Source organism: Ammospiza nelsoni, chromosome 22 (assembly GCF_027579445.1).
Source record: "Ammospiza nelsoni isolate bAmmNel1 chromosome 22, bAmmNel1.pri, whole genome shotgun sequence".
In the NCBI taxonomy this organism is placed as follows: Eukaryota; Metazoa; Chordata; class Aves; order Passeriformes; family Passerellidae; genus Ammospiza; species Ammospiza nelsoni.
In genome coordinates this window covers 8,739,847-8,764,212 of record NC_080654.1, presented here as the reverse complement: position 1 = coordinate 8,764,212, position 24,366 = coordinate 8,739,847, and the positions used below count along the sequence as shown (strand labels likewise).

At 50.3% G+C, this 24,366-nt stretch overlaps 1 protein-coding gene and 1 long non-coding RNA gene across 2 annotated transcripts in view; one reads left to right on the top strand and one right to left on the bottom strand.

Moving 5' to 3' along the window:
* Nucleotides 1-278: 278 nt before the first annotated feature.
* Nucleotides 279-1,084, bottom strand: LOC132082880 (uncharacterized). The gene is made up of 3 exons (XR_009419888.1): nt 998-1,084; nt 664-720; nt 279-389 (listed from the first exon to the last, which is right to left on the bottom strand). It is a non-coding gene; the product is annotated as an uncharacterized LOC132082880 (long non-coding RNA).
* A 7,452-nt stretch (nt 1,085-8,536) lies between these two features.
* The window catches only part of LOC132082860 (uncharacterized), a 28,437-nt gene continuing 12,607 nt past the window's right edge, over nt 8,537-24,366 (top strand). The window contains exons 1-3 of the mRNA XM_059487274.1: nt 8,537-9,694; nt 12,920-14,791; nt 15,455-15,646. Coding sequence (XP_059343257.1) covers nt 13,309-14,791; nt 15,455-15,646 — 1,675 coding nt within the window. The 5' untranslated portion in view covers nt 8,537-9,694; nt 12,920-13,308. The remainder of the gene's footprint in view (nt 9,695-12,919; nt 14,792-15,454; nt 15,647-24,366) is intronic.

Sequence of the window (24,366 nt, the reverse complement as noted above, 5' to 3'; positions counted from 1 at the left end):
CCCTCTCCCCATATGCCCTACAGACCCTGTGCAGGAAAAGAAAGATCCTGGCACTCTGTGTATTGGAAGATATTCTATTCTATGATATTCTATACTCAACAAAAAACGAAAATACAAACAGAAAAATCTTGAAGAAAAAACACAAATCCCTGCTGGCTTAAATGGCCCCAGCAGACAGAGTCTTTCAGATCATCTCTCTGCGGAGCTCCAGCAGAACAGCACGGCAGTGCTGCACAGACGAGGCCGTTTCCTCCATGCACTGCGGAATCGATCTCGCAGCTTATGCCATGGGGAGTAGGGAGCTCTCTGTAGGGCCCGGAGAACTAAAGAAAATTCAACTGCAGCATCTCTGATTGCAGGACTGCTGTCACATGCCATTTCTTCAAGGGCTGCAAGAGAGCGGAAAAGAGGCAAGGTCGGATCCCGCATGTGCAGGGAGCCGAGGAGAGCCCCTGCCGGCGCTATCCCGGCCGGCTCTTGCCAAGGCCCGCAGGGAGAAGGGAGCAAGGGGATCAGCCCGAAGGTGCTGGCCACGAATGCCACACGTAGCCCTGAAATCTCTGTGTGCTCTGTCCACGGGAGCAGAGCCCTCCGCAGCCGGGGCAGGGCTTGCAGCTGCCCCCTCCAGCCCCCGCGGTCAGCCGGCTGCCCTCACACACTCACCAGTGCAGATCAGCTGCAGCTCTTGCTGCTGCCCCCTCAGGTGCCGCCCGGCCATGCCTGTGAACACAGAGCCTGTCACGGCCCCAGCGGCACAGCTCCCTGCCAGCGGCGCTGCCGGCGCTGTGGCCACACGGGCTGCTGGCCCGGCAGGGCTCAGCCCGGGCCCTTGCCGCACGCTGCCGCCCCAGGGCACGGCTGCCAGAGGGCGGCAGCAGCAATGCCCAGGCCAGGCAGGGCTCCACGGCGCCGGGCCCGGCTGGAGCTGCCGGGGGCAGCAGGCGGGGCCGGGGCCGAGCTGCGGCGGGCCGGGGAGGGAGCCCGGCACGGGACTCACCCATGAACCTGACGGCCGCCTCTCGCAGGGGCTCCTGTGGGCTCTGCAGGTAGCGCAGGGCCTGGCGCAGCTGCTCGGCCGCTCGCCTCCTGTCCTCTGCCAGCTGCAGAGAGCAGCAGGAGGGAAGGGTTGGCGCGGGCTCAGCCCCTGGGCGGGGCGCTGTCTGCGCCCAGCGCCGGCTCCCCTGCCCGCACAGCCCTGAGGCGCGGCCAGCAGCCGCCGGCCAAGGGCTCCCGAGGGCAGGGGGCAGAGGGCCGGCTGCTGCCCGGGGAGCCGCAGTGCCGCCCCGCAGCCCCGCCGGGCCCGGACTCCCAGGGCACCCGACTCGGGCCTGCGGGAGCCTGGAGAAGAGCCCGCGCGACCTCTGGGTGCAGCAGCGGGCACAGCTGCCCGTCCCCCACGCTGAGCACCGCCCTCAGCGTCCTTCGCCATGCTGAGGCTGGGGCTTCTCGGCTGCTCTTACCAGGCACTCGCCAAAGCTCTGATCCACGTGTAGCATTTGTTCAATATCCCTCCTCTTCAGGAATCTGGCTGAGGAATGCAGCGTTTCCCGGGAGGCCTGGAGAGCAACAGAGAGGCACAGATGGCCCCACAGTCCAGGGCACAGGACCATCCCAGTAGCACAGGCTGGAGGAGGCTGCAGCCTGCAAGGTGCCAGGGCAGGAGGCAGCCCAAGCCCCTGCCAGGGGGACGGCAGCTGGCCACAAGTGCTCACCTCAGCAACAATCTGATTCTCATCATGGCAGTGGAAGTAGAGAGGGAGCAGGCTCTGGCACACGTGGGACTTGAGGGCCTTTCTTCCCTCTTCTGTTAATAAGTCCAGCATCTCTTGAAAGACAGCCATGGAGCTCAGCTGCACCTGGATATCATCCTGGATGAAAGGAAAGGGCAAAAGACCTGAGCATCAGCTGCTTCAGGCCCTCCAGGGCACAGGCGTGCATCTGCACAGGGCACCAAGTGTCCGGGCAGCAGCCAGTGGCCGTGGCTGTGGGCACAGGGCCTTACGCTGTCAAAGAGTGGCAGGAGCGCCTCAGCCAGCTGCAGGGCAATGGGGGTGGCTATTGGGGCACCATTATCCAGGAGCAAATATCTCAGGAGAAGAATGCTCATCCTGATCATGTCGCTGTCATTTTCCTCCAGGAGCTCCACAAGACTTTCAGTCAGGCTCTGCATTTTTTCGGCCTGTGTGGAACACCACTTTGTGAAAGGCCGCCCTGTGAAAGGCCGCAGGGCCCAGAGGCCAAAGGCCTGTCCCGAAGCTCTGGGGCAGCTGGAGCGGGAGGCAGGAGAGCTGGGAGCAGCTGCCCTAGTGGCCGAAGCCCATGCAAGGCCAAGCGACAGTGTTGCCCAGCCCCACGCTGCCTGCACGGCTTCAGCCACTGTCCCTTCTCACCATCAAGGGATTCTTGCCCAGCACTACGAGGCCTCGGAGTGCCAAGTAACGCCTAGCCATGTGCTCGCTCTGCAGGTTCTGTGCCAGGATCTCCAGAACGCTGTCACTGCATTCGCTCAAGTCCAGGCACTCGAGGACCTGAAAGGCACAGGGCAGTGACAGGGGAGCCGGCCGGCAGGAGCCCAGAAGCGCACAGGGCCGGGCCCAGGCAGCAGCACAGGGCACGGGCACTGTCCTGGCAGCTGTGGCTGCGAGAGGCCAGAGGGCTGGGAGGCGGCTCAGCCGGGCAGCGCTGGCCTTGAGGCTCACCTCCACAAGGAATGCCAGGGCAGGGAAATCCCAGTATGGCATCTCTTTGCCGAGCAGGGCGAGCAGGTAGAATGCAATCGCAGAACAAAAGTGGATGGCTAAGCGGCGAATTTCTCTGAAGAGGGGAAAAAGGAAACAAGACCCCGAGCCAGTGAGGCAAACCTCTCCCAGGCGTGACTCATCCAGTTCTCATCTTTCCCCAGCACCCTTCCAGCAAGGGGACGTGGGCCATTTGGCAGTTGGTTGCTCATGGGCACCGTCCTCTGCCAGCCTTTTCCAGTCTGCTTGGCCGTTCCTTTAGTGACAAGGCCCTCTGGCCCATGGCCACCACGGACACTTTGTGAGGCACCTGGGCACAGAGCAGCAATGTCAGAGGCAGTGGGGAGAAGGGGGTCTCACCTGGCAAGCAGAGCCACGGCAAAGTGGTGAGTGTCAAGAGAGAGCAGCGTGTCCCAGGCACACCTGCGCTCCATTGCCACCACCACATCCTCGCGGCGGAGAAGGCAGAGCAGGGACTTGAGGGTGCGCACTGCAAACCTGTGTGCAGAGCAAAGCCCAGGTCACAGCGGCAGCACTGGCTCCTTGGCAGGCCACGTGGCAGGGACTGGAGGAGTGGCATGGGGCACCTGTTGGGGCTGGTGGCAAGGCCGTGCTCTTCCTGGCATCCCTTCCAGAAGGTGTCCACCGCCTCTGGCATATCCAGAGTGCTGAAGAACACTTGGAATAGCAGATGCACAAATAGGCGGGGGAAATACACCTTCAAGATCCGTGGGAGACAGGGCACCTGGAGGATCTTCCACATCACCACAGTTGCCTGCAAAGGACAAAGCCCCCCGAGACAGCGCTCAGTGCCGAGGTGTGCGTGTGGCTGGGCCCGAGCGTGGCAGGGAGAGGCCAGGAGAGACCTTGGCAGGGGGAGCACGGGGCCTGGTGGGCCTGAAGCTGCCCCTGGGCCAGGTTTCAGGCCAGTGCCTGAGGCAGGGAGATGCAGCGAGGGAAGGAGGATGGAGAGCTGCTGGAGAGGCAGCCTTGGGGCCTGCAAAGGCCAGTTGCAGGAACTCACAGCCAGGGCAAAGACACCCGTTTCATCCCCATCGGAGGTGCAGGTGCTGTACTCTGGCCAGCTCCCCAGCACATCCAGGAGGATCAGCTGCGCCAGCTCCACAGTCCTGGCTGAGCCCATGATGGTCTTCCACATGGCCATGGCAGCTCTGCGGGGTTAGAGCTGTGTCTCAGGGGGGGTCTCAGACACAGCAGCGGGGGCAGCTGACCTGGCTGCCATTTCTGCCTGTGCCCACTGCCCCCCTGGCAGCAGCAGCCAGACAGCCCAGCCCTGTGGGGACAGAGCCCTGAGAGGCGGCAAGGGAGCATGGCAGCTGGCTGAGGGGCTGACATGGCAGGGCTGGGAAAGGGAGCAGCCAGAGGGCTCTGGAATTCTCTGTTGCTCAGACACCTGGGGCAGGCCGTACAGGGTGATGGGCTGGGGAGGCCTGAGCCCTGTGGGCAGGTGGGCCCCATACCTGTCACAGGACGGGGCCACACGCAGGAGCGTGATGACTGCGTCATTTGGCTGTGCTTCGGTGAGATCCAGCAGGGTCTTGTCCAGCCTGTGCTCAGCAGAATCATTGGCCATGAGCCACTGGTGGATGTAGCTCACCATGGCAGGCACCTGGAGAAGGCACGGGGAGACTTGGAAAGCTGCCAGAGGGAGCAATGTTCCCAGCTTCCCCAGAGGAGTGCTTCCCTTCCCAGCCCACTGCCATGTGGCCTGAAAGGCTCACAGCAAGCAGCATGCATGGCTGGGGAGGCCAAGCAATTGCTGGGAGGACCAAAGCCTGGCCACAGGCTACTTACTTGCTTTGGAGTGTAAAAGTCTTCCTCGACAAGCAGAGACAGCAGGGCAGCACTGGTCTTGCTTAGGAAGATGGGCGAGTATGGTCTGAGGCCTACGCCCGTGGCGATGGTCTCTTCCTCCTCTTTAACTCTCTTGAGGAAGTTGCAAACGAACTGTAGGAGAAGGGCAAGAAGCCGGGGATGTTGCATGGAGCGCTGCACACACGGTGCTGGGCTGAGCAGGGACAGCAGGCCCAGCCCAGGTGGGGGTGGCTGCAGGTACCTGCGCTGTTCTGCGGAAGCGGCCACGGCTGGACTCCTGCTCTTGTTTGCGCTCCAGGGCTGCATCTGGCAAAGAGCGAGCGCAGCCAGAGATGAGGGGCTGCGGGAGAGGCCGGAGAACACGGGCCAGCCCTGCGCTCCCCAGGCAGGGAGAGGCCCGGGATGCCCCAGGGGATGGAGCACGGCCACTGCGGGGTGTCTGCCCGGCCCCTCTTCCGTCCTGTCCATAGGCATGTCCCCAGGGCATAGCATGGCACAGCACAGCATGGCACGGTGTGGGGCCAAGCTGGCAGCAGGCACCAGTCCTGTGGCCCAGCTCCGCCACTCACCCTCCTGCGGTGGCTGGAAGGGCACCACCTCTTCAGTCTGCTGTGCCGGGGCAGCTCCAGGGCCTTCTTCCTCCTCCTCGACCCAGGCCAGCTCGGGCACTCTCGGGGGTCTCTGCTCCATGTCTCTGACTGGATTGGTGGCTATTTGCAGGAGAGATGCCCTGCAAAAGCTCCAAGTCACCAAGTCGTGCAATGGTGCCTGGAAGGCACCTTCAAGTAAGAAGCCTCAGGAAGCCTACAGGACAGCAAGTCCTGCACTCGGTCTCAAGGGCTCCTGCCACAAAGACAGGAGACTCCTGCCAAGGACTTGTGGTCTGACCTCAAGGGCACTTGCAGAAGAGAAGCCTCAGGGAGACCACGGGTCAGCAAGGCCTTGTGGTCTGGCCTCGAGCTCAGCTGCAGACACAAGGCTTCAGAAAAGCTCCAGGTGGGACGCGAACGAGCGTGCTGTGCGGGGGCTCCTCACGGCACCGCTCTGTCCCGTCCTGTCGCGTCGCGTGCTCTGAGCACTGTGGCGTGCTCTTGTCAGCGCCAGCTCCTATGTCACCAGGTGTCACAGAGGGCCCTTGGACACCCAGTTCCATGTCACAATGACTGTGCGGCGCCGTGTCACCAAGGGCCCTTGCACACACTGCCGCCTGCCATGGGGCCAGGCCCAGCCCACCCAAAGTGGCCCAGGTTGGAAGGAATGGCTGGCCCCAGGAGTCTAAGGCAGGCCGACCGGATCTTTAGGAAGGGCTCAGAGCATCAGCGAACGATGCCCTGCTCTGTGGGCTCAGGGCAGCAGAAGGAGCCCCCAGGGCTGCCGTCGCAGCCGTTCTGGGAAGGGCATGGGGCCTTACAGGGAAGCTGGCACGGCCTCCTCGGGACACGTCCCGGCTGGTGGCCGTCCTAAACCCGCTGGTGTGACACGCACAAGGAACGTGTGGGCCCGGGCACCATCGCTGCTCTCAGGCCTGGGGCCCGGGGAGCGCTGACATCAGCAGGTGTGGCAGAGTCCCCAGCCAAGCAGACCTGCCACTCCCCGAGCCCTGGCAGCGCTGGTGCCTGTCTCCTGCCCCAGAGACCTGTGCCCCTGAGGGGCTTCTGTGCCAGAAGGAGCCAAAGGCCTCGTGCATGGGGGGCTGTGCTCCTACCTGCAGGGGCTGATGGCAGGAGCACCTGGAGCAACTGCTGGCACACTTGGTCTCTGTCAGATGATGTTGCTCCATCCTGAAATGAATTTTTCTCATGGAAGGCATTGGCAGTAGCACCAGAGCACCATCCATTGCTGAGTTTCCCAGGACAATTAGATTGCAAAGTTAACACTCGTAAATTTCCTTGTGCTTTTCTCACTCTCTTTCCCACATTCTGGAAAAAACCAGAATCTGCCCAGTCTCTGCTATTCTCAGCTTCCGTTGCTGCATGTCTTGCTCTGGCAGCTCACGTCCCAACCAAACTGTGTCCTTGCTGAGCACAGCATTGAGCGGCCACAAAGTGGGAAATTCCCCAGTGAACATCAAGGCAGACACGTGGAAGTGCAGAGGATAAGGATAACTCTGGGAGGAGAAGCTCTTCTGTGTCTCTGATGATGGTGCCCACACCCTGTAGCAGCAGCCAAGAGACGTGCTGAAAGCCGACGGGCGCAGTTTTGGGCAGCACAGTATCAAAAGTTATGAAACCATTAGCCAGAATGCAAAAGAAGACTGCAAGGATGGACTGTGGCCTGGAGGGGAAGCCCAAGATGCAGCTGAGGCCACTTTGTTCAGCCTGGAGGAGAGTAAAGGGCGTCGTTGTGGTCTTCAACATCCTCCTGAGGGGAATCAGAGGGGCTGCTGCAGCTCTCGTCACTGTTGGGACCAGTGACAGGACTGGAGGAAAGGGCAGGGAGCTGGGACGGGGCAGGTTTCATTTCCGTATCAGGAAAAGGTTTTTCACCCAGAGCGCGGTCAGGCACTGGGACGGGTTCCCCATGGACGCAGCCCAGCGGAGCCCGGGCTGGCTCTTGGGAAAACTGCGGCGCTGTGGCGGGAGTGGGGAATGGCCAAGGCGTGGGTTCTGCCCGCGGCTAACCCTGGTGAGCCACTGCTCAGTGGTTCAGGATCTACTCACTGCAGCACGGAGCAGGCCAAAGAGAAGGAGGAGGCTCCTCTGTTGTTAGGTTCCAAAGGCAAAGGTTTATCCCAAGGGATGGATTCAGCCTGAAAGAGTCGCCAGCACTTCTGTGCAGGGGATTTTATCGGGGTACATACAACTCAGGGGGTGGATACAAACGACTGAGCAATAAGGAATCTGCAGGGGAGGAGCGAGGGCATTCCATCAGTTGCTGGGGACTAATTAGGACAGATGAGAGGAGAGGGTAGGTCACATGAGCCAGTGGGGCTTCCAGCAATAGGGGAGTTCCAAAGGGGTGGTGCAGTCAGGGGTTGGTGCAAGGCAAAAGTGACAGGGAAGGTTCAGGAATAAAGAGCTGGATTATCTTGAGAGGCAGGGAAGGAGCTGGAACAAAGGGAAATGGCATGAGGGACAGCTTTGAGGGAAGGCAAAACCTACGGGTAAACCAACTTGGGGAAAAGACGGGGTACATGTAAACAAACCATTCTACGATAACTGATAAATAAACACAAACCGGAACACCCCAGGGAAATGGGCACAGCCCCAAGCCCGTCTGAGTTTGAGAAGTGATCGAAGAACATTGAGCAGTCACCCAAGCTTTTAGACACTACATCAAAAGTCAAGGGTTTTGACCTCTAGGTTTACATGAGTATATACTCCTGAGTAGGACTTTAGGCAGTGTTTTCAGAAACTCGTTGTATGTCCGATCGTACCCCAATTCCTTGTAGATTGTGTGGAACGGGGAATCCTTTTGTTTTCACTGCTTGTTAGGACTATAAAAAAGAATATTGGTGCTGGGTGACTCAGAGACAGCCCGTGCATGTTAAGTGTAGTATACAGAGGATAAAGAGAAGGAAACGAGAAGTACTAATACATCCTGCTAAGACTGGAAATTTAGATAGCATGAAGAATGAATAACACAAGAAGTAATGATGGTATTAAAAAGAGTCCACTAGAATGTAATTTAGCAGATGAGAAAGCTTTGGGGGGAATCCCAGAGGGTAATTTTTCGTGTAAGGTCACCTGATGAAATACTCTTACCCAATGGTAGGCTGAGTATCAATTAGAAAGTGGTGAAATGTGACTCCCTTGAAGCCCCAAAGCAGATAGCCTCCAAGAAATAATGAGTTAAAACATAGAATGTGAGGCATTTGAAGAAGACATAATATTAGGAAACACATAGAGCAATTAATCAGCTAAAGCATGAAACACAAGGACAGGAAGGAGATAGGGATAGGGGGAACTGATGGGCTAAGCATGTTCAGAGCCAACAATGTCAAACTGACCTTAAGAACTCTGCCAAGCTATAGAGACCAAGCCAAGTACACCGGGAATTAACCAAATTAGGGAAGAGGTTCAAAAGTTTAAAGAGGAAGACTCATCGGAAAGACCCCATCTATGATGAAGGCAACAGGAACGACCACCTGAAAATTCCCCAAAAGAGATGTCTCCACCTACGCTCCGCCCACGCTCCGCCTACACCACGCCCCATATGAATATGCATGATTATGTATCTGATCTGATGTAATCTTATACCCAAAATTGTATATAAGGCTTGCTTTTGCTATGTGAACTCAGAAATCCATTTCGTGATTTCTCCGACGCGTCGTAATAAAATACCTCCTGCTTATCTGACTTAGGCTGAGTCTCTTAAGCAGTTATTCTCGCCTTTTGGGGCAAAATTCGGCATCATTTTCTGGCGACCCAGGTGGGACCAGACAGGAGATCCGGGCCCTGAGGTCCTCCCGGGCCGGGTCCGGGGTCGGGATTCTCTGGGCGCCCCTGATGAATTTTTTTGTCAGAAGAGACCCCCCCTGGACTGGCGCCTTGGTGGACGGAGGGTTCCCTGCATCTCCTGCTTCAATTAAGAGGTATTTTAATTGTTTATTGGTTTTATTGGTAGGGAAACGGGGGTCAGACGTGACCGCCCGAAGGGAAAGCTGGGGGACGCCCCGGTAACGAATCCCATTGGGTTGCTAGCGTTGGGTTGCTAGCATTGGTTTGCCAGGGTTGTTGCTAGCATTGGTTTGCCAGGAGATTCCCGGCATTGTTTTTGTAAAGAAAAGGACAAAAGTCCTGCTGAAAGAAGTGTTTGTTTATCTTGGTATTTTTTGGTCTGTATGGGAAACTGTTTTAACATTGTGTTTGATGTTGTAATACTGTGAATTAAGGGTTAAGAACTGAAACTGCTATCTGAAGAGGTCTGTCAGCCGGTGATCTTTTGTGTCTGTTTTATGTGTTTGTTGCAAAATCTTACAGAAAATATCTTGCTGCTCTCTCTATAATTTTTAGAAGAGAATAAGTTGATAGATATCCGGAAGAAAATTGTGACCTCCTGCAATTGTTACACTGTCTACGGTTGCGATTGCACGAATCTGGCAAACTGGTGTCTCACGGTCTGTAGGTGACCTCGCGTGACCAAACCCGGTAACAGTCTGTTCTGATATAGACCATAAGGTAGGAATTCCTTTATAAAGGTGTGAGTGTATGGTTGAGAGTGAATGAGACGCAGCATCGCTGCGACGCGAGAAGCCAGGACAAAAGCGACTGAAAATTGTGTGTGAAGTGTTAAACCAACACAGGGAATAACTATGGGAAGTCAACAGAGTAAGGACGTAAATATGAAAACCCCCTTAGGATGTATCCTAAGACACTGGAAGGACTTGGGAGGGATCCCGGGGGGAAACATAAGTAAAAAGACACTCCTTAAATATTGTACGCAGTGGTGGCCGTTGTACAAGTTAGATGACAATGAGAAATGGCCGCCGGAGGGAACAACTAATTATAATACTATTTTGCAATTGATGCTTTTCCTTCGCCGACTTAACAAATGGGACGAAGTGATGTATGCTGACATGTTCTTTACCCTAAGAAATAAACCGGAGTGGCAGAAAGAGTGCGGGGTAAATGTAGCACCTCAGGACCCCCTAGTGCTAGCCCTGGAAAAAGATAAGAAAGGTTCAAAGCCTAAAGAACGGTGCTGTGATGCATGTAGCATTGGGCAGCAATGTCTTAAATTGACAAGAAGGGATAGTGGAAAGGAGAGCGAAATAAGCCTGTGGGAATACCATCCATTCGCCCCAGGACGGGAAGGGCCTCTTCCCAGGCCAAGGGAGGAACAAGGGGATCCTAGCCCCTTAAAGGAGCTGGAACGATGGTGGAAATCTAAGTTTGGGCACAGTCCTCAGAAACTAGATAACACTTGGGAGGAGGATAGTCCATTAAAATCGGGGATGGACAAGAAGGAAAGCAGCCCGCAGGGACCAGATAGTCCACAGGGGTCGGGAAGCTACAAGGATGTTGACAGCCCACCCAGATTAGAAGTTGAGAGGGAAGAAGGCAGCCCACATGGAACAGAGAGTCGAGGGGAGACACGCAGACTCCCCGAACTAAGTCCATATGGGGATGGTAGTACACCCAAAAGTGGAGGTTTTGGGAAATCAGGTACCTGTAGAATAGAAACTAGCACACCGAGGACTGGGGATAACTCACTGGGAGGCAACGTCTCTAAGCTAAGGTATAGTGAGAAGAATGACACTGAGACATGCGAAAGGGAGGTAGAGAACAACTCACAGAAGCTGAATATAATAATTCAGATAGAGGATAAGAGAGATGGAAGGGGAACAGAAGATGAGGACAGTAGCCCGGAACAGGATAGGCGCCGGCAGATGCGGGAAGAAAGGCGACAGATGCAGAGCGAGGCGCGGCTGGACTGTGTAAACCATGCCAGGGGGGTAGTAGGAAAAGAGTTAACAGAAATAGAAGGTGAAGATGAAGAACAGGGAAAGGGAAAGAGAAAAGAGAAAAGAAAGAATAGGGAAGACATTGAGGCACAGGGAGATCCTGGGGAAGGGACTAGTCATTCGTATTATACCAGATCTGTGGCACGGAGGGAAGCAAAGCAAGAAGAGGAACGGAACCATACAATAGCTCCTCTCCGACAACTTATGCCAATGGTAGGAGAAAGGACCAGGGTAAAGGTACCGTTCTCCACAAGTGATCTGAACAATTGGAGGGATGAGGCAAGGAACTTCAGGAGGAATCCAGAGGGAGTAGCGAAGAGGTTTGAATTAATGGCAAGGAATTTAGATATTGATTGGGAAGATATAGAGGTGATGTTGTCAGAATTGACAGATACAGAAAGGGAACTCGTATTGGAAACAGGAAAACGACATGCTCAAGTATTATCAGGGAGACTAGAAGATAATTTCCCCAGTAGTAAACCAGAATGGGATCCGGGCAACGAAGAGCACTATCGACGATTGGTGCAGTACAGAAAGCTGATAGCGATGGGCTTGCGTAATGCGATCCCTAAGGCTATCAATTGGTCGATGTTATATGACATTAGGCAGGGAAAGGATGAGACCCCGTCAGAGTTTTTGGATAGACTTAGGGCAGCCATGAGACAATACACACCCCTGGACCCGGCAACGGAAGAAGGAAAACAACACCTGTTAGGGTTAATGATGGGACAGAGTAACCCAGACATCAGAAAGAAATTGCAAAAGCTTGAACATCCAGAAAATAAAAACCTGGAGGCCTTGCTGAATGAGGCATGGAAGGTATATAATAATAGAGAAGTTGAGGAGAAGAAAAGGGAGGACAGGAGGATAGCTCGAGTAGTGGCTGTGGCAGTGGCAGCTCAGAAGACAGGTTGCTCGGAACCTGGAACCAGGGGTAGGGGTAGAGGCTACCCGGTGAGAGGGGGAGGAAGGTTCCAACCCCACCCAGCTAGAGTAGGACCAGATCAATGTGCATACTGCCTACAGACGGGACACTGGAAACAGGAATGCCCCCAGTTAAAGAGAAGGTTAATGGTCACCACTACCACCACACAGCAAGAAAGTGAATGAGGGGGACCGGTGGGCCATACCCTAGCAGACCCACTGGTTAAAATGGAGCTAGGGGAAGGTAAAAAGGAATTGGACTTTTTGATTGATACGGGAGCAACCTTTTCGGTTTTAAATCAAGAATTGGTACCTAAAAGTGATGAATTTGTACAAGTTGTGGGAGCAACAGGCCAACCAGAAAAGGCTTACTTTTTGAAACCTATCAAATACAAAATTGGGAAGCAAATGGGAATACACCAGTTTCTGTATTTGCCAAATTCGCCAAAACCTCTACTAGGGAGAGACTTGCTAGAAAACTTGGGAGCCATAATAAAGTTCAAAAAGGACAGATTTGAATTTCAAGTAAAAGAAGAACAACTGATTACAGCCCTAAGCCTAACAATCAGTTGTGTGAAACCTAAACCTGAGAATCACAATTTTGAGCGAATCCTGAGCGAGGCATACCCATTAGTATGGGCTACTGATATACCTGGAAAATCAAAACAAGCAGCACCGATTGTTGTTGAACTTAAAGATGGGGCAAGACTGGTGGTAAGAAAACAATACCCTTTGAGAATAGAAGACAGGAAGGGGATTGAGCCCATAATCAAAAGGTTTTTGGAACTGGGGTTATTGGTAGAATGTGAATCGGATTTTAATACACCAATCTTGCCAGTAAAGAAACCTAATGGAGCTTACAGACTAGTTCAGGACTTGAGAGCAGTAAACGAAATAACCAAGATATTACATCCTTTAGTTGCTAATCCATACACGCTTTTAACTAGACTCAAGGATAATTTGGCCTGGTTCACTGTATTAGACTTGAAAGATGCATTCTTCTGCCTTCCCTTAGCTCCCGAGAGTCAAAAGATTTTTGCCTTTGAATGGGAATCTGTAGATAAAGGAAGAAAGACCCAACTTACCTGGACGGTATTGCCCCAAGGATGGGCGAACTCCCCTACGATTTTTGGGAATCAGTTAGCCAAAGAATTAGAACAGTGGGAAAGGCCGCTAGGAGATGGCACCCTTCTGCAATACGTAGATGACCTCTTAATAGCAACAGTGACAGAGGAAGAATGCATTGAATGGACTATTTCCTTGTTAAATTTCCTGGGTTTAAGTGGATGCCGAGTCTCTCAACAGAAAGCACAGCTGGTGCAAAAAGAAGTAGTGTACCTGGGATACGAAGTCTCCAGAGGACAGCGATCCCTGGGAGCAGCTAGGAAAGAGGCCATCTGTCAAATGCCCAAACCAGAGACGGTGAGAGACCTGCGCGCCTTTCTGGGGATGACAGGTTGGTGTCGGCTGTGGATCTACCAGTACGGGATACTTGCTAAACCACTGTACGATTTGTTGAAAGAAACCAAGGATGTTCTAGTTTGGACTCCCGAGGCAGAAGGGGCCTTCAAGAAGTTGAAGCTGGAGCTAATGAGAGCACCGGCTTTAGGTCTCCCAGATGTATCGAAACCATTCTGGCTGTTCTCCCATGAACGACAAGGGATGGCCCTAGGAGTCCTGGCACAGCAGTTGGGAACACACAAGAGAGCTGTGGCCTACTTCTCCAAGCGATTGGATGAAGTAAGTAAAGGATGGCCAGGCTGTCTGAGGGCAGTGGCTGCAGTGATAATTAACATAGAAGAGGCCAGAAAGCTCACACTGGGCCAAAAGATGACTGTGTTAGTATCTCACACTGTGTCGGCTGTGCTGGAACAGAAAGGCAACCATTGGTTGTCCCCATCCAGATTCCTAAAATACCAGGCCATCTTGGCTGAATCAGATGACGTAACCATTCAGGTAACTAACATTGTGAACCCAGCTTCATTTCTAGAAGGGAGAGCCCCAGCAGAACCCATCGAACACGACTGCCTGGAAACAATTGAAGCCGTCTATTCCAGTCGCCCAGATCTCAAAGAAGAGCCGCTCGAAGGTGCGGACAACTGGTTCTCAGATGGCAGCAGCTTCGTGAAGCAAGGAGTAAGAATGGCTGGCTATGCAGTCACCACTACAGAAAGGGTAATTGAGTCAAACCCCTTGCCTGCAGGGACTTCAGCTCAAAAGGCAGAGCTGATAGCTCTGACCCGAGCCCTGGAATTGGCAGAAAACATGCAAATTAATATATGGACAGACTCTAAATATGCCTTCTCTGTTGTACATGCTCATGGGGCCATCTGGAAAGCAAGAGGACTATTGACTACACAAGGAAAAACAGTCAAACATGCAGAAGAGATTCTGCGATTGCTAGAGGCGGTCCAACTCCCAGCACAAGTGGCCATAATGCATTGTAAAGGACATCTGAAGGGTAACACTATACCAGAGATAGGGAACAGGAAGGCAGATACAGAAGCTAAATTGGCGGCCACAAGAAATAGGGAAGCAGAAATAGCGGCCCTAATACCAGGGGAGCTGGATATTAATATCCAGCCAGATTACCAAGAATCAGATCATAGATGGATTCAAAGGAATAAGGGCAAAATACTAGAAAATGGTTGGGGTCGATTAGAAACAGGACAGTTAGTGATACCAGGAAACGTGATGTGGCAGTTTGTGAAGACAGAACATGAGAAGGCCCATTGGGGCCTAGATTCGCTTTACCAATATTTGCAGACCAGAATAGCAGGACCAAAATTATTTACTACTATAAAACACGTTACGTCCCAGTGCGAGCGGTGTCTGAAAAATAACCCGAACACAGGAACCAAAGTACATCAAGGAGCCATAAATCGAGGTAAATTCCCAGGTGAAGTATGGCAAATTGATTTTTCTGAACTCCCAAGAAAAGGGGGGTTTCGGTATTTGTTGGTACTAACTGATACGTTTTCTGGGTGGCCTGAAGCATTCCCTTGTAGGACAAATAAGGAAAGAGAAGTGACCAAAGCACTGTTTAATGAAATTATTCCACGGTTTGGGGTACCAAAGAGCATTTCTTCGGATAGAGGTACACACTTCTGTGCAAAAGTGGTGAGAGCAATAAGCAAAGCATTACAAATCAAATGGCAACTACACACACCTTATCGCCCACAGGCCAGTGGGCAAGTGGAAAAGATGAATCATCTCATCAAACAGCAAATTGCCAAAATATGCCAGGAGACTAATTTGCAGTGGTATCAGGCTTTGCCTATTGCTTTGCTTAGGCTGAGAGTCAAACCAAGATCAAAAGAAAAGTTAAGCCCATTTGAAATTTTGTATGGTAGACCTTATGCTATGCAAGTTGTAAATGGGGACGTTATAGACCAAATCGGTAATCAGTATATTTATGATTATGTAATTACGGTGGGGAAACAGTTTGATAAGAATGCTACTGTGGTGATAGAGCACCAACCTAAGCAACCTGATTGCAAATTGCATCCGTTTAACCCCGGTGATTGGGTATATGTTAAGAATCTTTTAGGAAAACCCCTACAAGAAAAGTGGGAGGGACCTTTCCAAGTGCTGCTGACTACCTTCACCGCGGTTCGGATCAAGGAGCGACCTACGTGGATCCACTATTCACGGGTCAAGAGAGCTCCGGAAAACAAACAAGAGGAGATCAAACCTGCCCTAGATGTACAGACTTCTGAGTCAACTGTCTCCGCAGGACCACGTGAGAATTCAACATAAACTAACATTGACTTTGCCAAAACCTTTATCCCTCATAGCAGAGTTTAATGCCGAAGCTAGAGCTGCATTGCGTAGCACGCCAATACAGTGGACAGGGTGGGTTGAAACATACAGTCAACAAGGACCTGACCCACAGGACCCTATTCACGATCAGCCGTGTTTTGGGTGTGGGGAAAGAAATTGTGTGGGACTAATTGGATTTCTTTGTGGAGGTTGTGATAGAAAATTTTGGAACGTACAAAGTTGTTTACTGGACCTCCAATGTTATGAGTGTAGCTGCAAAGAAGCAAGGGAAAATGACGACTATTTGGCCTTAGAGAAATTCGCCAATAGACCCATTTTAGAGGCTAGGGAATTGTTTGAAGCTCCCGAACAAATTGTATTAGGGTGGTGCCATTGGAAAGTGCACCGCTGGTTACAATATTGTTTGAAACTTAGTCGTTCTAAGGTATTATCGACCCGTTGCTATTCTTCTGTCCCACGACATCCACTAATAAGTGACCAAATTGGACCTTTTAAAAAACAAAGAGATCTAGACACTGAACTAGAAAAGATTATTTTACGAGTAAAGCAAATTCACACCAAGCAACAAGAACGCCAAGAGAAACAAAATTAACAGCCAGACATTATGACCCCGACTCCACCCCAAACCTTTACAACTCTGATCATTGGACTAATGATAGTGCTTCCCCAAGGCTCTGCCTCAATAGACCCATGGTCTCATGCGCACCAGTGTATCCACCCAGAGTTGGGAACGAGAGGGCCCTATTTCGAGGTTTATGCCTTACGAAACAATCAGCCATATGCAAGTGAAGTGTGGGATCAGCCCTCCATGGTAGCATACAAGGGAGACCAAGTCCAAATTGGGTGTCGAGAACTTGACCCAGAGGAAGGGAAAACAAGGCGGCTAGTATTAACAATTAAACCCTTGATGCCAGCCTTTAAACATAACCTAATTACCTTTAGTCCAGTGAAAATGGGCAGGCCCACAGTTTGGATCCAGCAAAAGGGCCCAATTTCATGTCAGTGGAGCGACTTCAGGGAGGATCCACCTGGATCACAACAACCGATAAAGGGGGTGATTTATAGAGAAGATTCACTTGGGGAGCTACGCCCTCAAAACATAACCTATGACCCTCACCCCCTTCTCCATTCTCCGGGAGAAATTGTAATATCTAGTGGTCCTGAGGGAGGAAAAGCACTGTGTGAGATGGCATTTAGATTGGATCAGTCAATGACGTTCACATGTGAAAGGGAGTTGAAAACACTGGGACAGGATATTAGCTCCCTTGGGCGTGCTCTCGGGCGTGCTGTCGATTATAGGATACAATTACCAGAAGACGTGATCCCATTGTATCCAGATCTAGACTTGCCTCAAGAAACCACCCTACCAGTGGAGTGTAAAGCAGTGCACAACCTAACCTTTATAGGGCCTCAGGTGATAAGAAAATCTAATGAACTAAAATTATTGTTAGACCCCACTTATTCCCTGAAAAAGGTGCAAATGAACATTCACACCGATATTACTTATTTGCAAAAGGATTGCCGACCATTTATACAGCAAAGCCTTAAGGGATGGAATGCATGGCTAGCGACAAGGTCTCATCACAGAAAAACAAAAAGAGATCTAAGTGGGTGGATTGGCACCGGATTTGGCATAGTAAACACAATAGATCAAGAGGTATTAGTAAACAAATTAAGTACCGTCACATCGAGCTTAGGAAAGCTTAAGGTGCCTCTCAGTACATCCATGCTTACATTAGCTGAAACACAATCGCTAGTGGTGAAATTACTAACCATGGTAGCGAACCACACTGCAGAGGATTTTGTGAAGCTCGCTAACTACACAGGGGAGCTTGGCAAAGACATTGCACTCGCTATCCAATGCTCTCAGACGCAACAATGGGTACAGTCGGTAGCGGCAGGAATAATAAGAGAAGGAACGGCAGGTATATTACCTCAAGAAATAAGGGAAACAATACTAAAGGACAATCATACTACACGATTTGAAAGAGACCATCAAGCTTGGTGGCAGTTAGTAAACTTCACTTACGAACCTCAACGAGAACACGTTGAAGCTTATGTCCTCACCATTAGTGCGGCAGAGGAAAGAGGTATCTTTCCCATCCTCACTTTAGGGGCAATGCATCAAGATGTCATTGTCAGGCCAATAAACCATAACGTTTGGGCCAGTTATGATTACACTAAAAACAAGTGGCAATCGGTTAGCACAGAAGCATGCATCCCTAGAGGACAATTAGGCTATGTTTGCGAAAATGCTGTGGTAGAAGCCGAAGATTTATGCTTAGATGCTGAAAATAGTGTATGTACCTTAGAAATGCTTCCGCATGATAAAACACAATCACAAGTTTACTATATAGGAAATGGATGTGCTTGCGTAAGGACAGCTTGTGACAACGTCACTATAGATAATTGCCTAGCAGAAACTAACAATACTAACTTTTGTGCATGCAACTTTACCAAGATCATAGGTTGTGATTTTCATTACACTGTCCCAATAACTACCCAACAGCTAATTAACGCAGATTTCAACCTATATCAAGAGATACCAAAATTACAAATAGGGATGGACGTCAAAATTCTCAAAGCAATGCTTGCACACCCTGAAGTAAAGAAATTGGTGCAAAGGGTGAATCAAACAACTAAACGAATGGTATGGCAGATAGAACACAATTCAGAAAAGATAAAGAATGTCCTGACCGAAGTAGAACAAGTAGGCCAGCATCACTGGTGGGACATCTTTACAGGATACTCCCCAACAGCTACACAGGTCTTCCATTACCTGGTGCACCCAATGCTAGTAGTAATTATAGCTTTGTTATTACTAACTCTTACAAACATTTGTTTGTGGTGGAGACTAAGAGGCATAATGAAGAGGACCCAAATGATTTGGGCAATGGCACGAGCCTATCAGTGTCCTGTGAGACCAGAACTAGACGAAAGAATTCGTAAGCTATAAGAAAAGGGGGGAATGAAGCCCCAAAGCAGATAGCCTCCAAGAAATAATGAGTTAAAACATAGAATGTGAGGCATTTGAAGAAGACATAATATTAGGAAACACATAGAGCAATTAATCAGCTAAAGCATGAAACACAAGGACAGGAAGGAGATAGGGATAGGGGGAACTGATGGGCTAAGCATGTTCAGAGCCAACAATGTCAAACTGACCTTAAGAACTCTGCCAAGCTATAGAGACCAAGCCAAGTACACCGGGAATTAACCAAATTAGGGAAGAGGTTCAAAAGTTTAAAGAGGAAGACTCATCGGAAAGACCCCATCTATGATGAAGGCAACAGGAACGACCACCTGAAAATTCCCCAAAAGAGATGTCTCCACCTACGCTCCGCCCACGCTCCGCCTACACCACGCCCCATATGAATATGCATGATTATGTATCTGATCTGATGTAATCTTATACCCAAAATTGTATATAAGGCTTGCTTTTGCTATGTGAACTCAGAAATCCATTTCGTGATTTCTCCGACGCGTCGTAATAAAATACCTCCTGCTTATCTGACTTAGGCTGAGTCTCTTAAGCAGTTATTCTCGCCTTTTGGGGCAAAATTCAGCATCACCCTAATGGAACATTATGATCCATTGTTACAGTTGATGTTATTTTTAAGACAAGAAGAAAAATGAGATCCGGTGATATATATGCAGACATGGCTTTTACCCTGAAGAATAAATCTGAGTGCCACAAAAAATTGTGGCGTTGATTTGGCCCCACAGGACTTTTAGTCCTAACTTTGGAAAGAGATAAGAGGCAGAAAAGAAAGAGATGTCATTCAGCATTCAGCATAGGGCAGAGATGTTTGAACATGGCTGAAATGCCCCAGGAAGAAGATTGTGTTCTAGGTGTCCAAGATTTACAGCCGAGTTAGCCCAGGCCAGCTCGGGTACACTCCCCCTCAGGCAACCACTCTGCCCCCTGAATGAAAGCCAAATGGCAGTGAGGATGAGATGAATAATCCAGGTGAGGGGACGATTTCAGAGAGCCTCAGTGACAAGCAACACACGGAATAAAACCAAGAAAGCTTTGCCTTTAGTCACCCCCTTAAGGCAAGACTTGAGTCCCCCAGGAGAAGCCATGTGGGTGAACATCTGCTTTTCTACTAGTGCCCTGAACAATTGGTGGGAAAACGTTAAAATGGATAGAGAAAACCCTAGCAAAGTAGCAAAAAGATTGGAGTTCGTAGTCACGAGTCAAGAGCCAGGCTGAGGTGATCCTGATTTCATGTCGACAGAGCTAACCAAAGCAGCAAAAGAGTTGGCGATCAAGGCAGCCAGAGCACGTGTGCAGGGACAAATTGCTAGTGGAGCCTTACAAGGCACAGTAGACAAGCCGTGTCCTATCGTAAGCCCTTTGTGGGACGCGAACGATGCCGGCTGCTGTGCAATGTTCACCAGATACCAGGAATGACCGAGACTGGCAGTTCTTGCCCTAGCAGGTTACCGGTTAAAATACAGCTAAAGAATAATAAAGAAGTTGAATTTTTAACTAAATGTGGAGACACATTTTCACACGTGAATCAAGCACTGATACCCAAAAGTGAAAACTATCTGCCAGCAATAGGAGCCAGAAAAGGCATTCTTCCTGCAACCACTTCAATGTAAAATCAAGAAGAAAATGGGAATACATCAGTTTCTTTATTTACCAAACTCACTCAAATCTGTCCTAGGCATGGATTTTTTGCTTGAAAATTTAGAAACAAGAGTTCCGTTTAGAGAAAGAAAACTAACATGGAAGGTACCTGAAAACAAATGAGAAGTTTTAGCAGTAGGACTGACAATTGACACAAGACCAACAAACAAGAAGAACTATTTAGAGCAAGTATTGAATCAGGTATACCCCAGAGTATGGGATACTGATAGCCCAGGAAAATCAAAACGAGCAGACCCTGTGAAAATTGAGCTACACACAAGAGTTGAGCCAGTAGTCAGAAAGCAATACCCTTGAAGATTAGAAGCTAGGAAAGAAATAGAACCAACAATCAATAAATTCCTGACATCAGGATTATTAAAAGAATAAAAGTCAGAATTGAATACTGCTAGATTAGCAATAAAGAAACCTAATGGCACTTAGAGACTAGTGCCAGATTTCCAGGCAATTAATGGTTTATACCTTACTAGCTTACTAGCTAAGCTTGGAGATGATTTTATTTGGTGCGGGGAAGGTCCATGGGCAGGTGCTGTGGAGAGCCGCTCCCTCTTGGTCTGAGAGAACAGCTCTCCCAGCCCACCTTGCTCCCAGGCCCGGAGGGTGTAATGTGCGCTCGACCGGCAGCCGAAGGAGGGCTCTTGACACCGTGTCTGATGCAACAGGGTTTACTGAAGGTAGGTCAGAGGGTGCAGGTTGGGTGAGGGTGAGAAGAGGGACAGGAAGAGGCAGGAGCACAAGCACTGTAACATGACACATAAGGCACCTGCAAGCTGCTGGGGAAGCCTCAAGTCTGCTCAGTGAGCCACGTGTGCCCTCAGCATTGGGACAGCCACCTTTCCCTCAGTGAGCCTCACATCCCAGGGTCAGCAAATCAAGAGGCACCAGGCATGCTGTAGGTGACTCAGAGCGAGTGCAGTGGGCCATGGTGGCCAGGGGCCAGAAGCAGGCAGAAAGCCACCAGGGCTTAGGAGCCCCTGGGGTGGCAGTGAGCAAAATCGGGCTCTGCTCACTGCTGCTGGCATTTTCTATTGACCCATCTCCAAGGACTTCTGTTGTGCTCTGTGTTCCTAAGGGTTTCCCCCCTTGGTTTTTTTTGGTGGTCTCCTGCACCTTTTTTTCTCCAAATTTTCCTACCCTGGCAGCAGCAGGTCTTGTCCAGAACTGGCTCTTAAATATCAGCAAAGTAGCTAGGAACAACAATGGGTGGAATCCTGCGGCTCAGGAATTCGTATCCCAGAGCCCTGCCTGTGCCTGTGCCTTATGTCAGGACCTCCTTCTCTGTGCAAAAACTAGGGATTAGTGGAGTTTTTTTGCCACAGAGCTCCTGAGAGGCAAATGTTGTGCTAGGTTTCTCAGGAGTATATCCATTAAGTTCATGGCTGGCACACAGAAAGTAAGGCCAGGGTAGCAGAGCAGCTGGGAGCTGGTCACTCCCTGCATCCTCACATCTCACATGATGTGAGAACACCACGTTCCAGGAGGGGCGAGCAGGGTAAATGTGCTCAAGGTGCTGCCAATGAGGTTTGGGTCACTTAGAGAGTAGTCAGGAGCGGTGAGCACTGGAAGATCCAGCTGCCGTCCCCATCCATGTCCCTTTCAGTGCTGGCTTTAGTGTGTCTGCAGCCTGGATCCAGAGCGCCCTGGGGGGCTCCTGAGGCTGCCTTTGCACTCAGGGTGAGGATGCCCAGGAGCCCCTGAGGCCGCAGTGGGGACCAGGGCTGGGGCTTGTGGCCTGGCAGGCGTGGCTCTGGGGGCTGTGACATGCCAGGGCATGGGTCACTGTCAGTGCCCTCTGCAGCCCTGGATAGCTCTGTGATGCTCCAGGGACAATGGCAAGAGTGGGGAACTGGCTAGGTTAGGGTCTTGCCTGAGCCATAACCTCTCGGCCAAATGCCCAGCAGTAGAGACCCCTGGAGGGCCGAGTGAAGGAAGCAGAGGAGGCTCTTCTGTGGTGTAAAGTGCAGCAAATTCATCAGGAGAGGCGGGGCAAAGGTTCACAGGTGAGAATGCCCAATGGGAACAGATGTTGAAAGAACCCCCAGCACTCCTCTGCATGGGTTTTTAAAATCTTTCAAAACACGGGGTGGACACCATATAGTAACCAATAAGCGACTCTTGGGGTCGGTTTTGAGGGCTACAACAAATCAGAACAAGGGGAAGAGAGAGCTTTGGGATAGGGATTGGATCTTAGGGTGAGGGACAGGGAACTTTCTGGAACAAAGGGTAGGGTTTGGGCTGATGGATGGGGCAAAGGGGCCGGGTTGTCTTGACAGACAGGGAAAATCTGGTGAGGTGGGAGTGGATTCCTTGAGGGACACTTGGGTAGGAGGGCATAACATAGGGGAGAAACTAACTGTAGTAACTCGGGGAACACTTGAACATACCACTATATAACAGAACATTTGACTCAATAAACTAACGCACTGCAACACAGAAATTCAGGCTTTCGGCAGCTGAGAGGTGGCAGTGTTAGAACCCGCAGCAGCTGGTGAAAGCCATCTCTGTCCTTCAGGTTCTTGCTGTGTGGAAGGAGCTGCGAGTTGTGGTGGCTGCACTCCCCCTTTGCTGGGAGGATGATCTGTACCAGGGGAGAGCAGAAAGCTGCCATGGTGAGCAGAACATGCTCAGAGCATTACAGTTCAGAGAATGGCACTGCCATTTCCCACTGAAGGGAAAAAAGCTTGAAAGCATAGAATTCTGTGCAGAACCATTGCACAGATTTTCTCTTCTAGAACATGCCCATTTTTGTCTACTGTAGATGAATACTCTGGGCTTTATAGAATAAATGGGGTTTTTTCCTTAAGGTTTTTGGGAGAACTCTCAAGTTAATTTCTGTTTGTATTTTACATCCAGATTTACATGCATACAGGTTTTATTTAATTATTATTTTTCTTTAGTAAATACTAAGGGAAAAATACCTAAGCATTTTTTAATCCTTTGGGATGTTGTGATTAATATTCTAAGAAAGAAAACCTTGTTGAACAAGTGTGAAAACACAGAGAGAGGGAAAATAGCATAGACATCTTTTAGAACAGGGCATGTAATAAGGACTGCAGAACTGAGTAATTCCTCCAAGGGCAGAATTAGCAAGATATACCACCAAGAGTAACTGCCAAGATACTTCCTTAAATCAAGGGAAATGTGACCTGCAGCCATACGAAGCACAGCCAAAGCAAACGAAAACCTTTGGAAAAGAGGGAATTTTGCCAGTGACATCAGTCTGTCTGGATAACTGAGGGATGCCCATCAATATTGCACTACATTCCTCAATATTTGCAATGTCTTTTCTCCCAATTTCTGTGAAATTAATAAGCTGCAGTTGTTTACCATTAACTTAAGCTCTTAGGGGAATTACCAAGCACCATGTATGTTTTTCTGTAGCTGAGCAGGACTTGAGTTTCCCAAATCTTCTACAAAGCAGAAGGGAATCACACAGTTACTTGTGCTAATGTTAATGAAGGGTTTCATGAAAGCAGGTGAATGAGAGCATTGCATTGTAAAACTTCCACATGCAAGAAAACAGGAGTCCACTTAGAATAAAACATACAAGGCTAGCATAACATCAGAACAGGATAAAATGAAATTGCTAGACAGGAACTGATGCATCAGAAATTAGATGTGTCCTTTCTGATACATCTGCATGCATTTGCAAGCTAAAACAGAAAAGGAAGGGCAGAGATTATAAGGAACGAAGATTTTAAAATTGCGCTGTGCAGAAGAGACACACGAACCACCAATGTGAACACAGCTGGGAGATTCAGCTTGGAGATGGATTAGAGTGGAATCCATTCACTGAGGGTTTCTGGTGGACATGAGTGCAAAGACTGAGGAAAAAAGGAAAAAAGTTTAATTTCTGAAAGCTATTTAGATTCCTGGAAGCATTGTCTAGAGATCTAAAAATCTGAAGCCTCAGAGAATCTGAACCTAAAACATCCCCAAATGGATTGATAAGGTATGATGTGCACATCTCTGCTGCTTTCAGAGTCAATGAAATTGACAATGAGTGTCTGGAAATTAGGAAT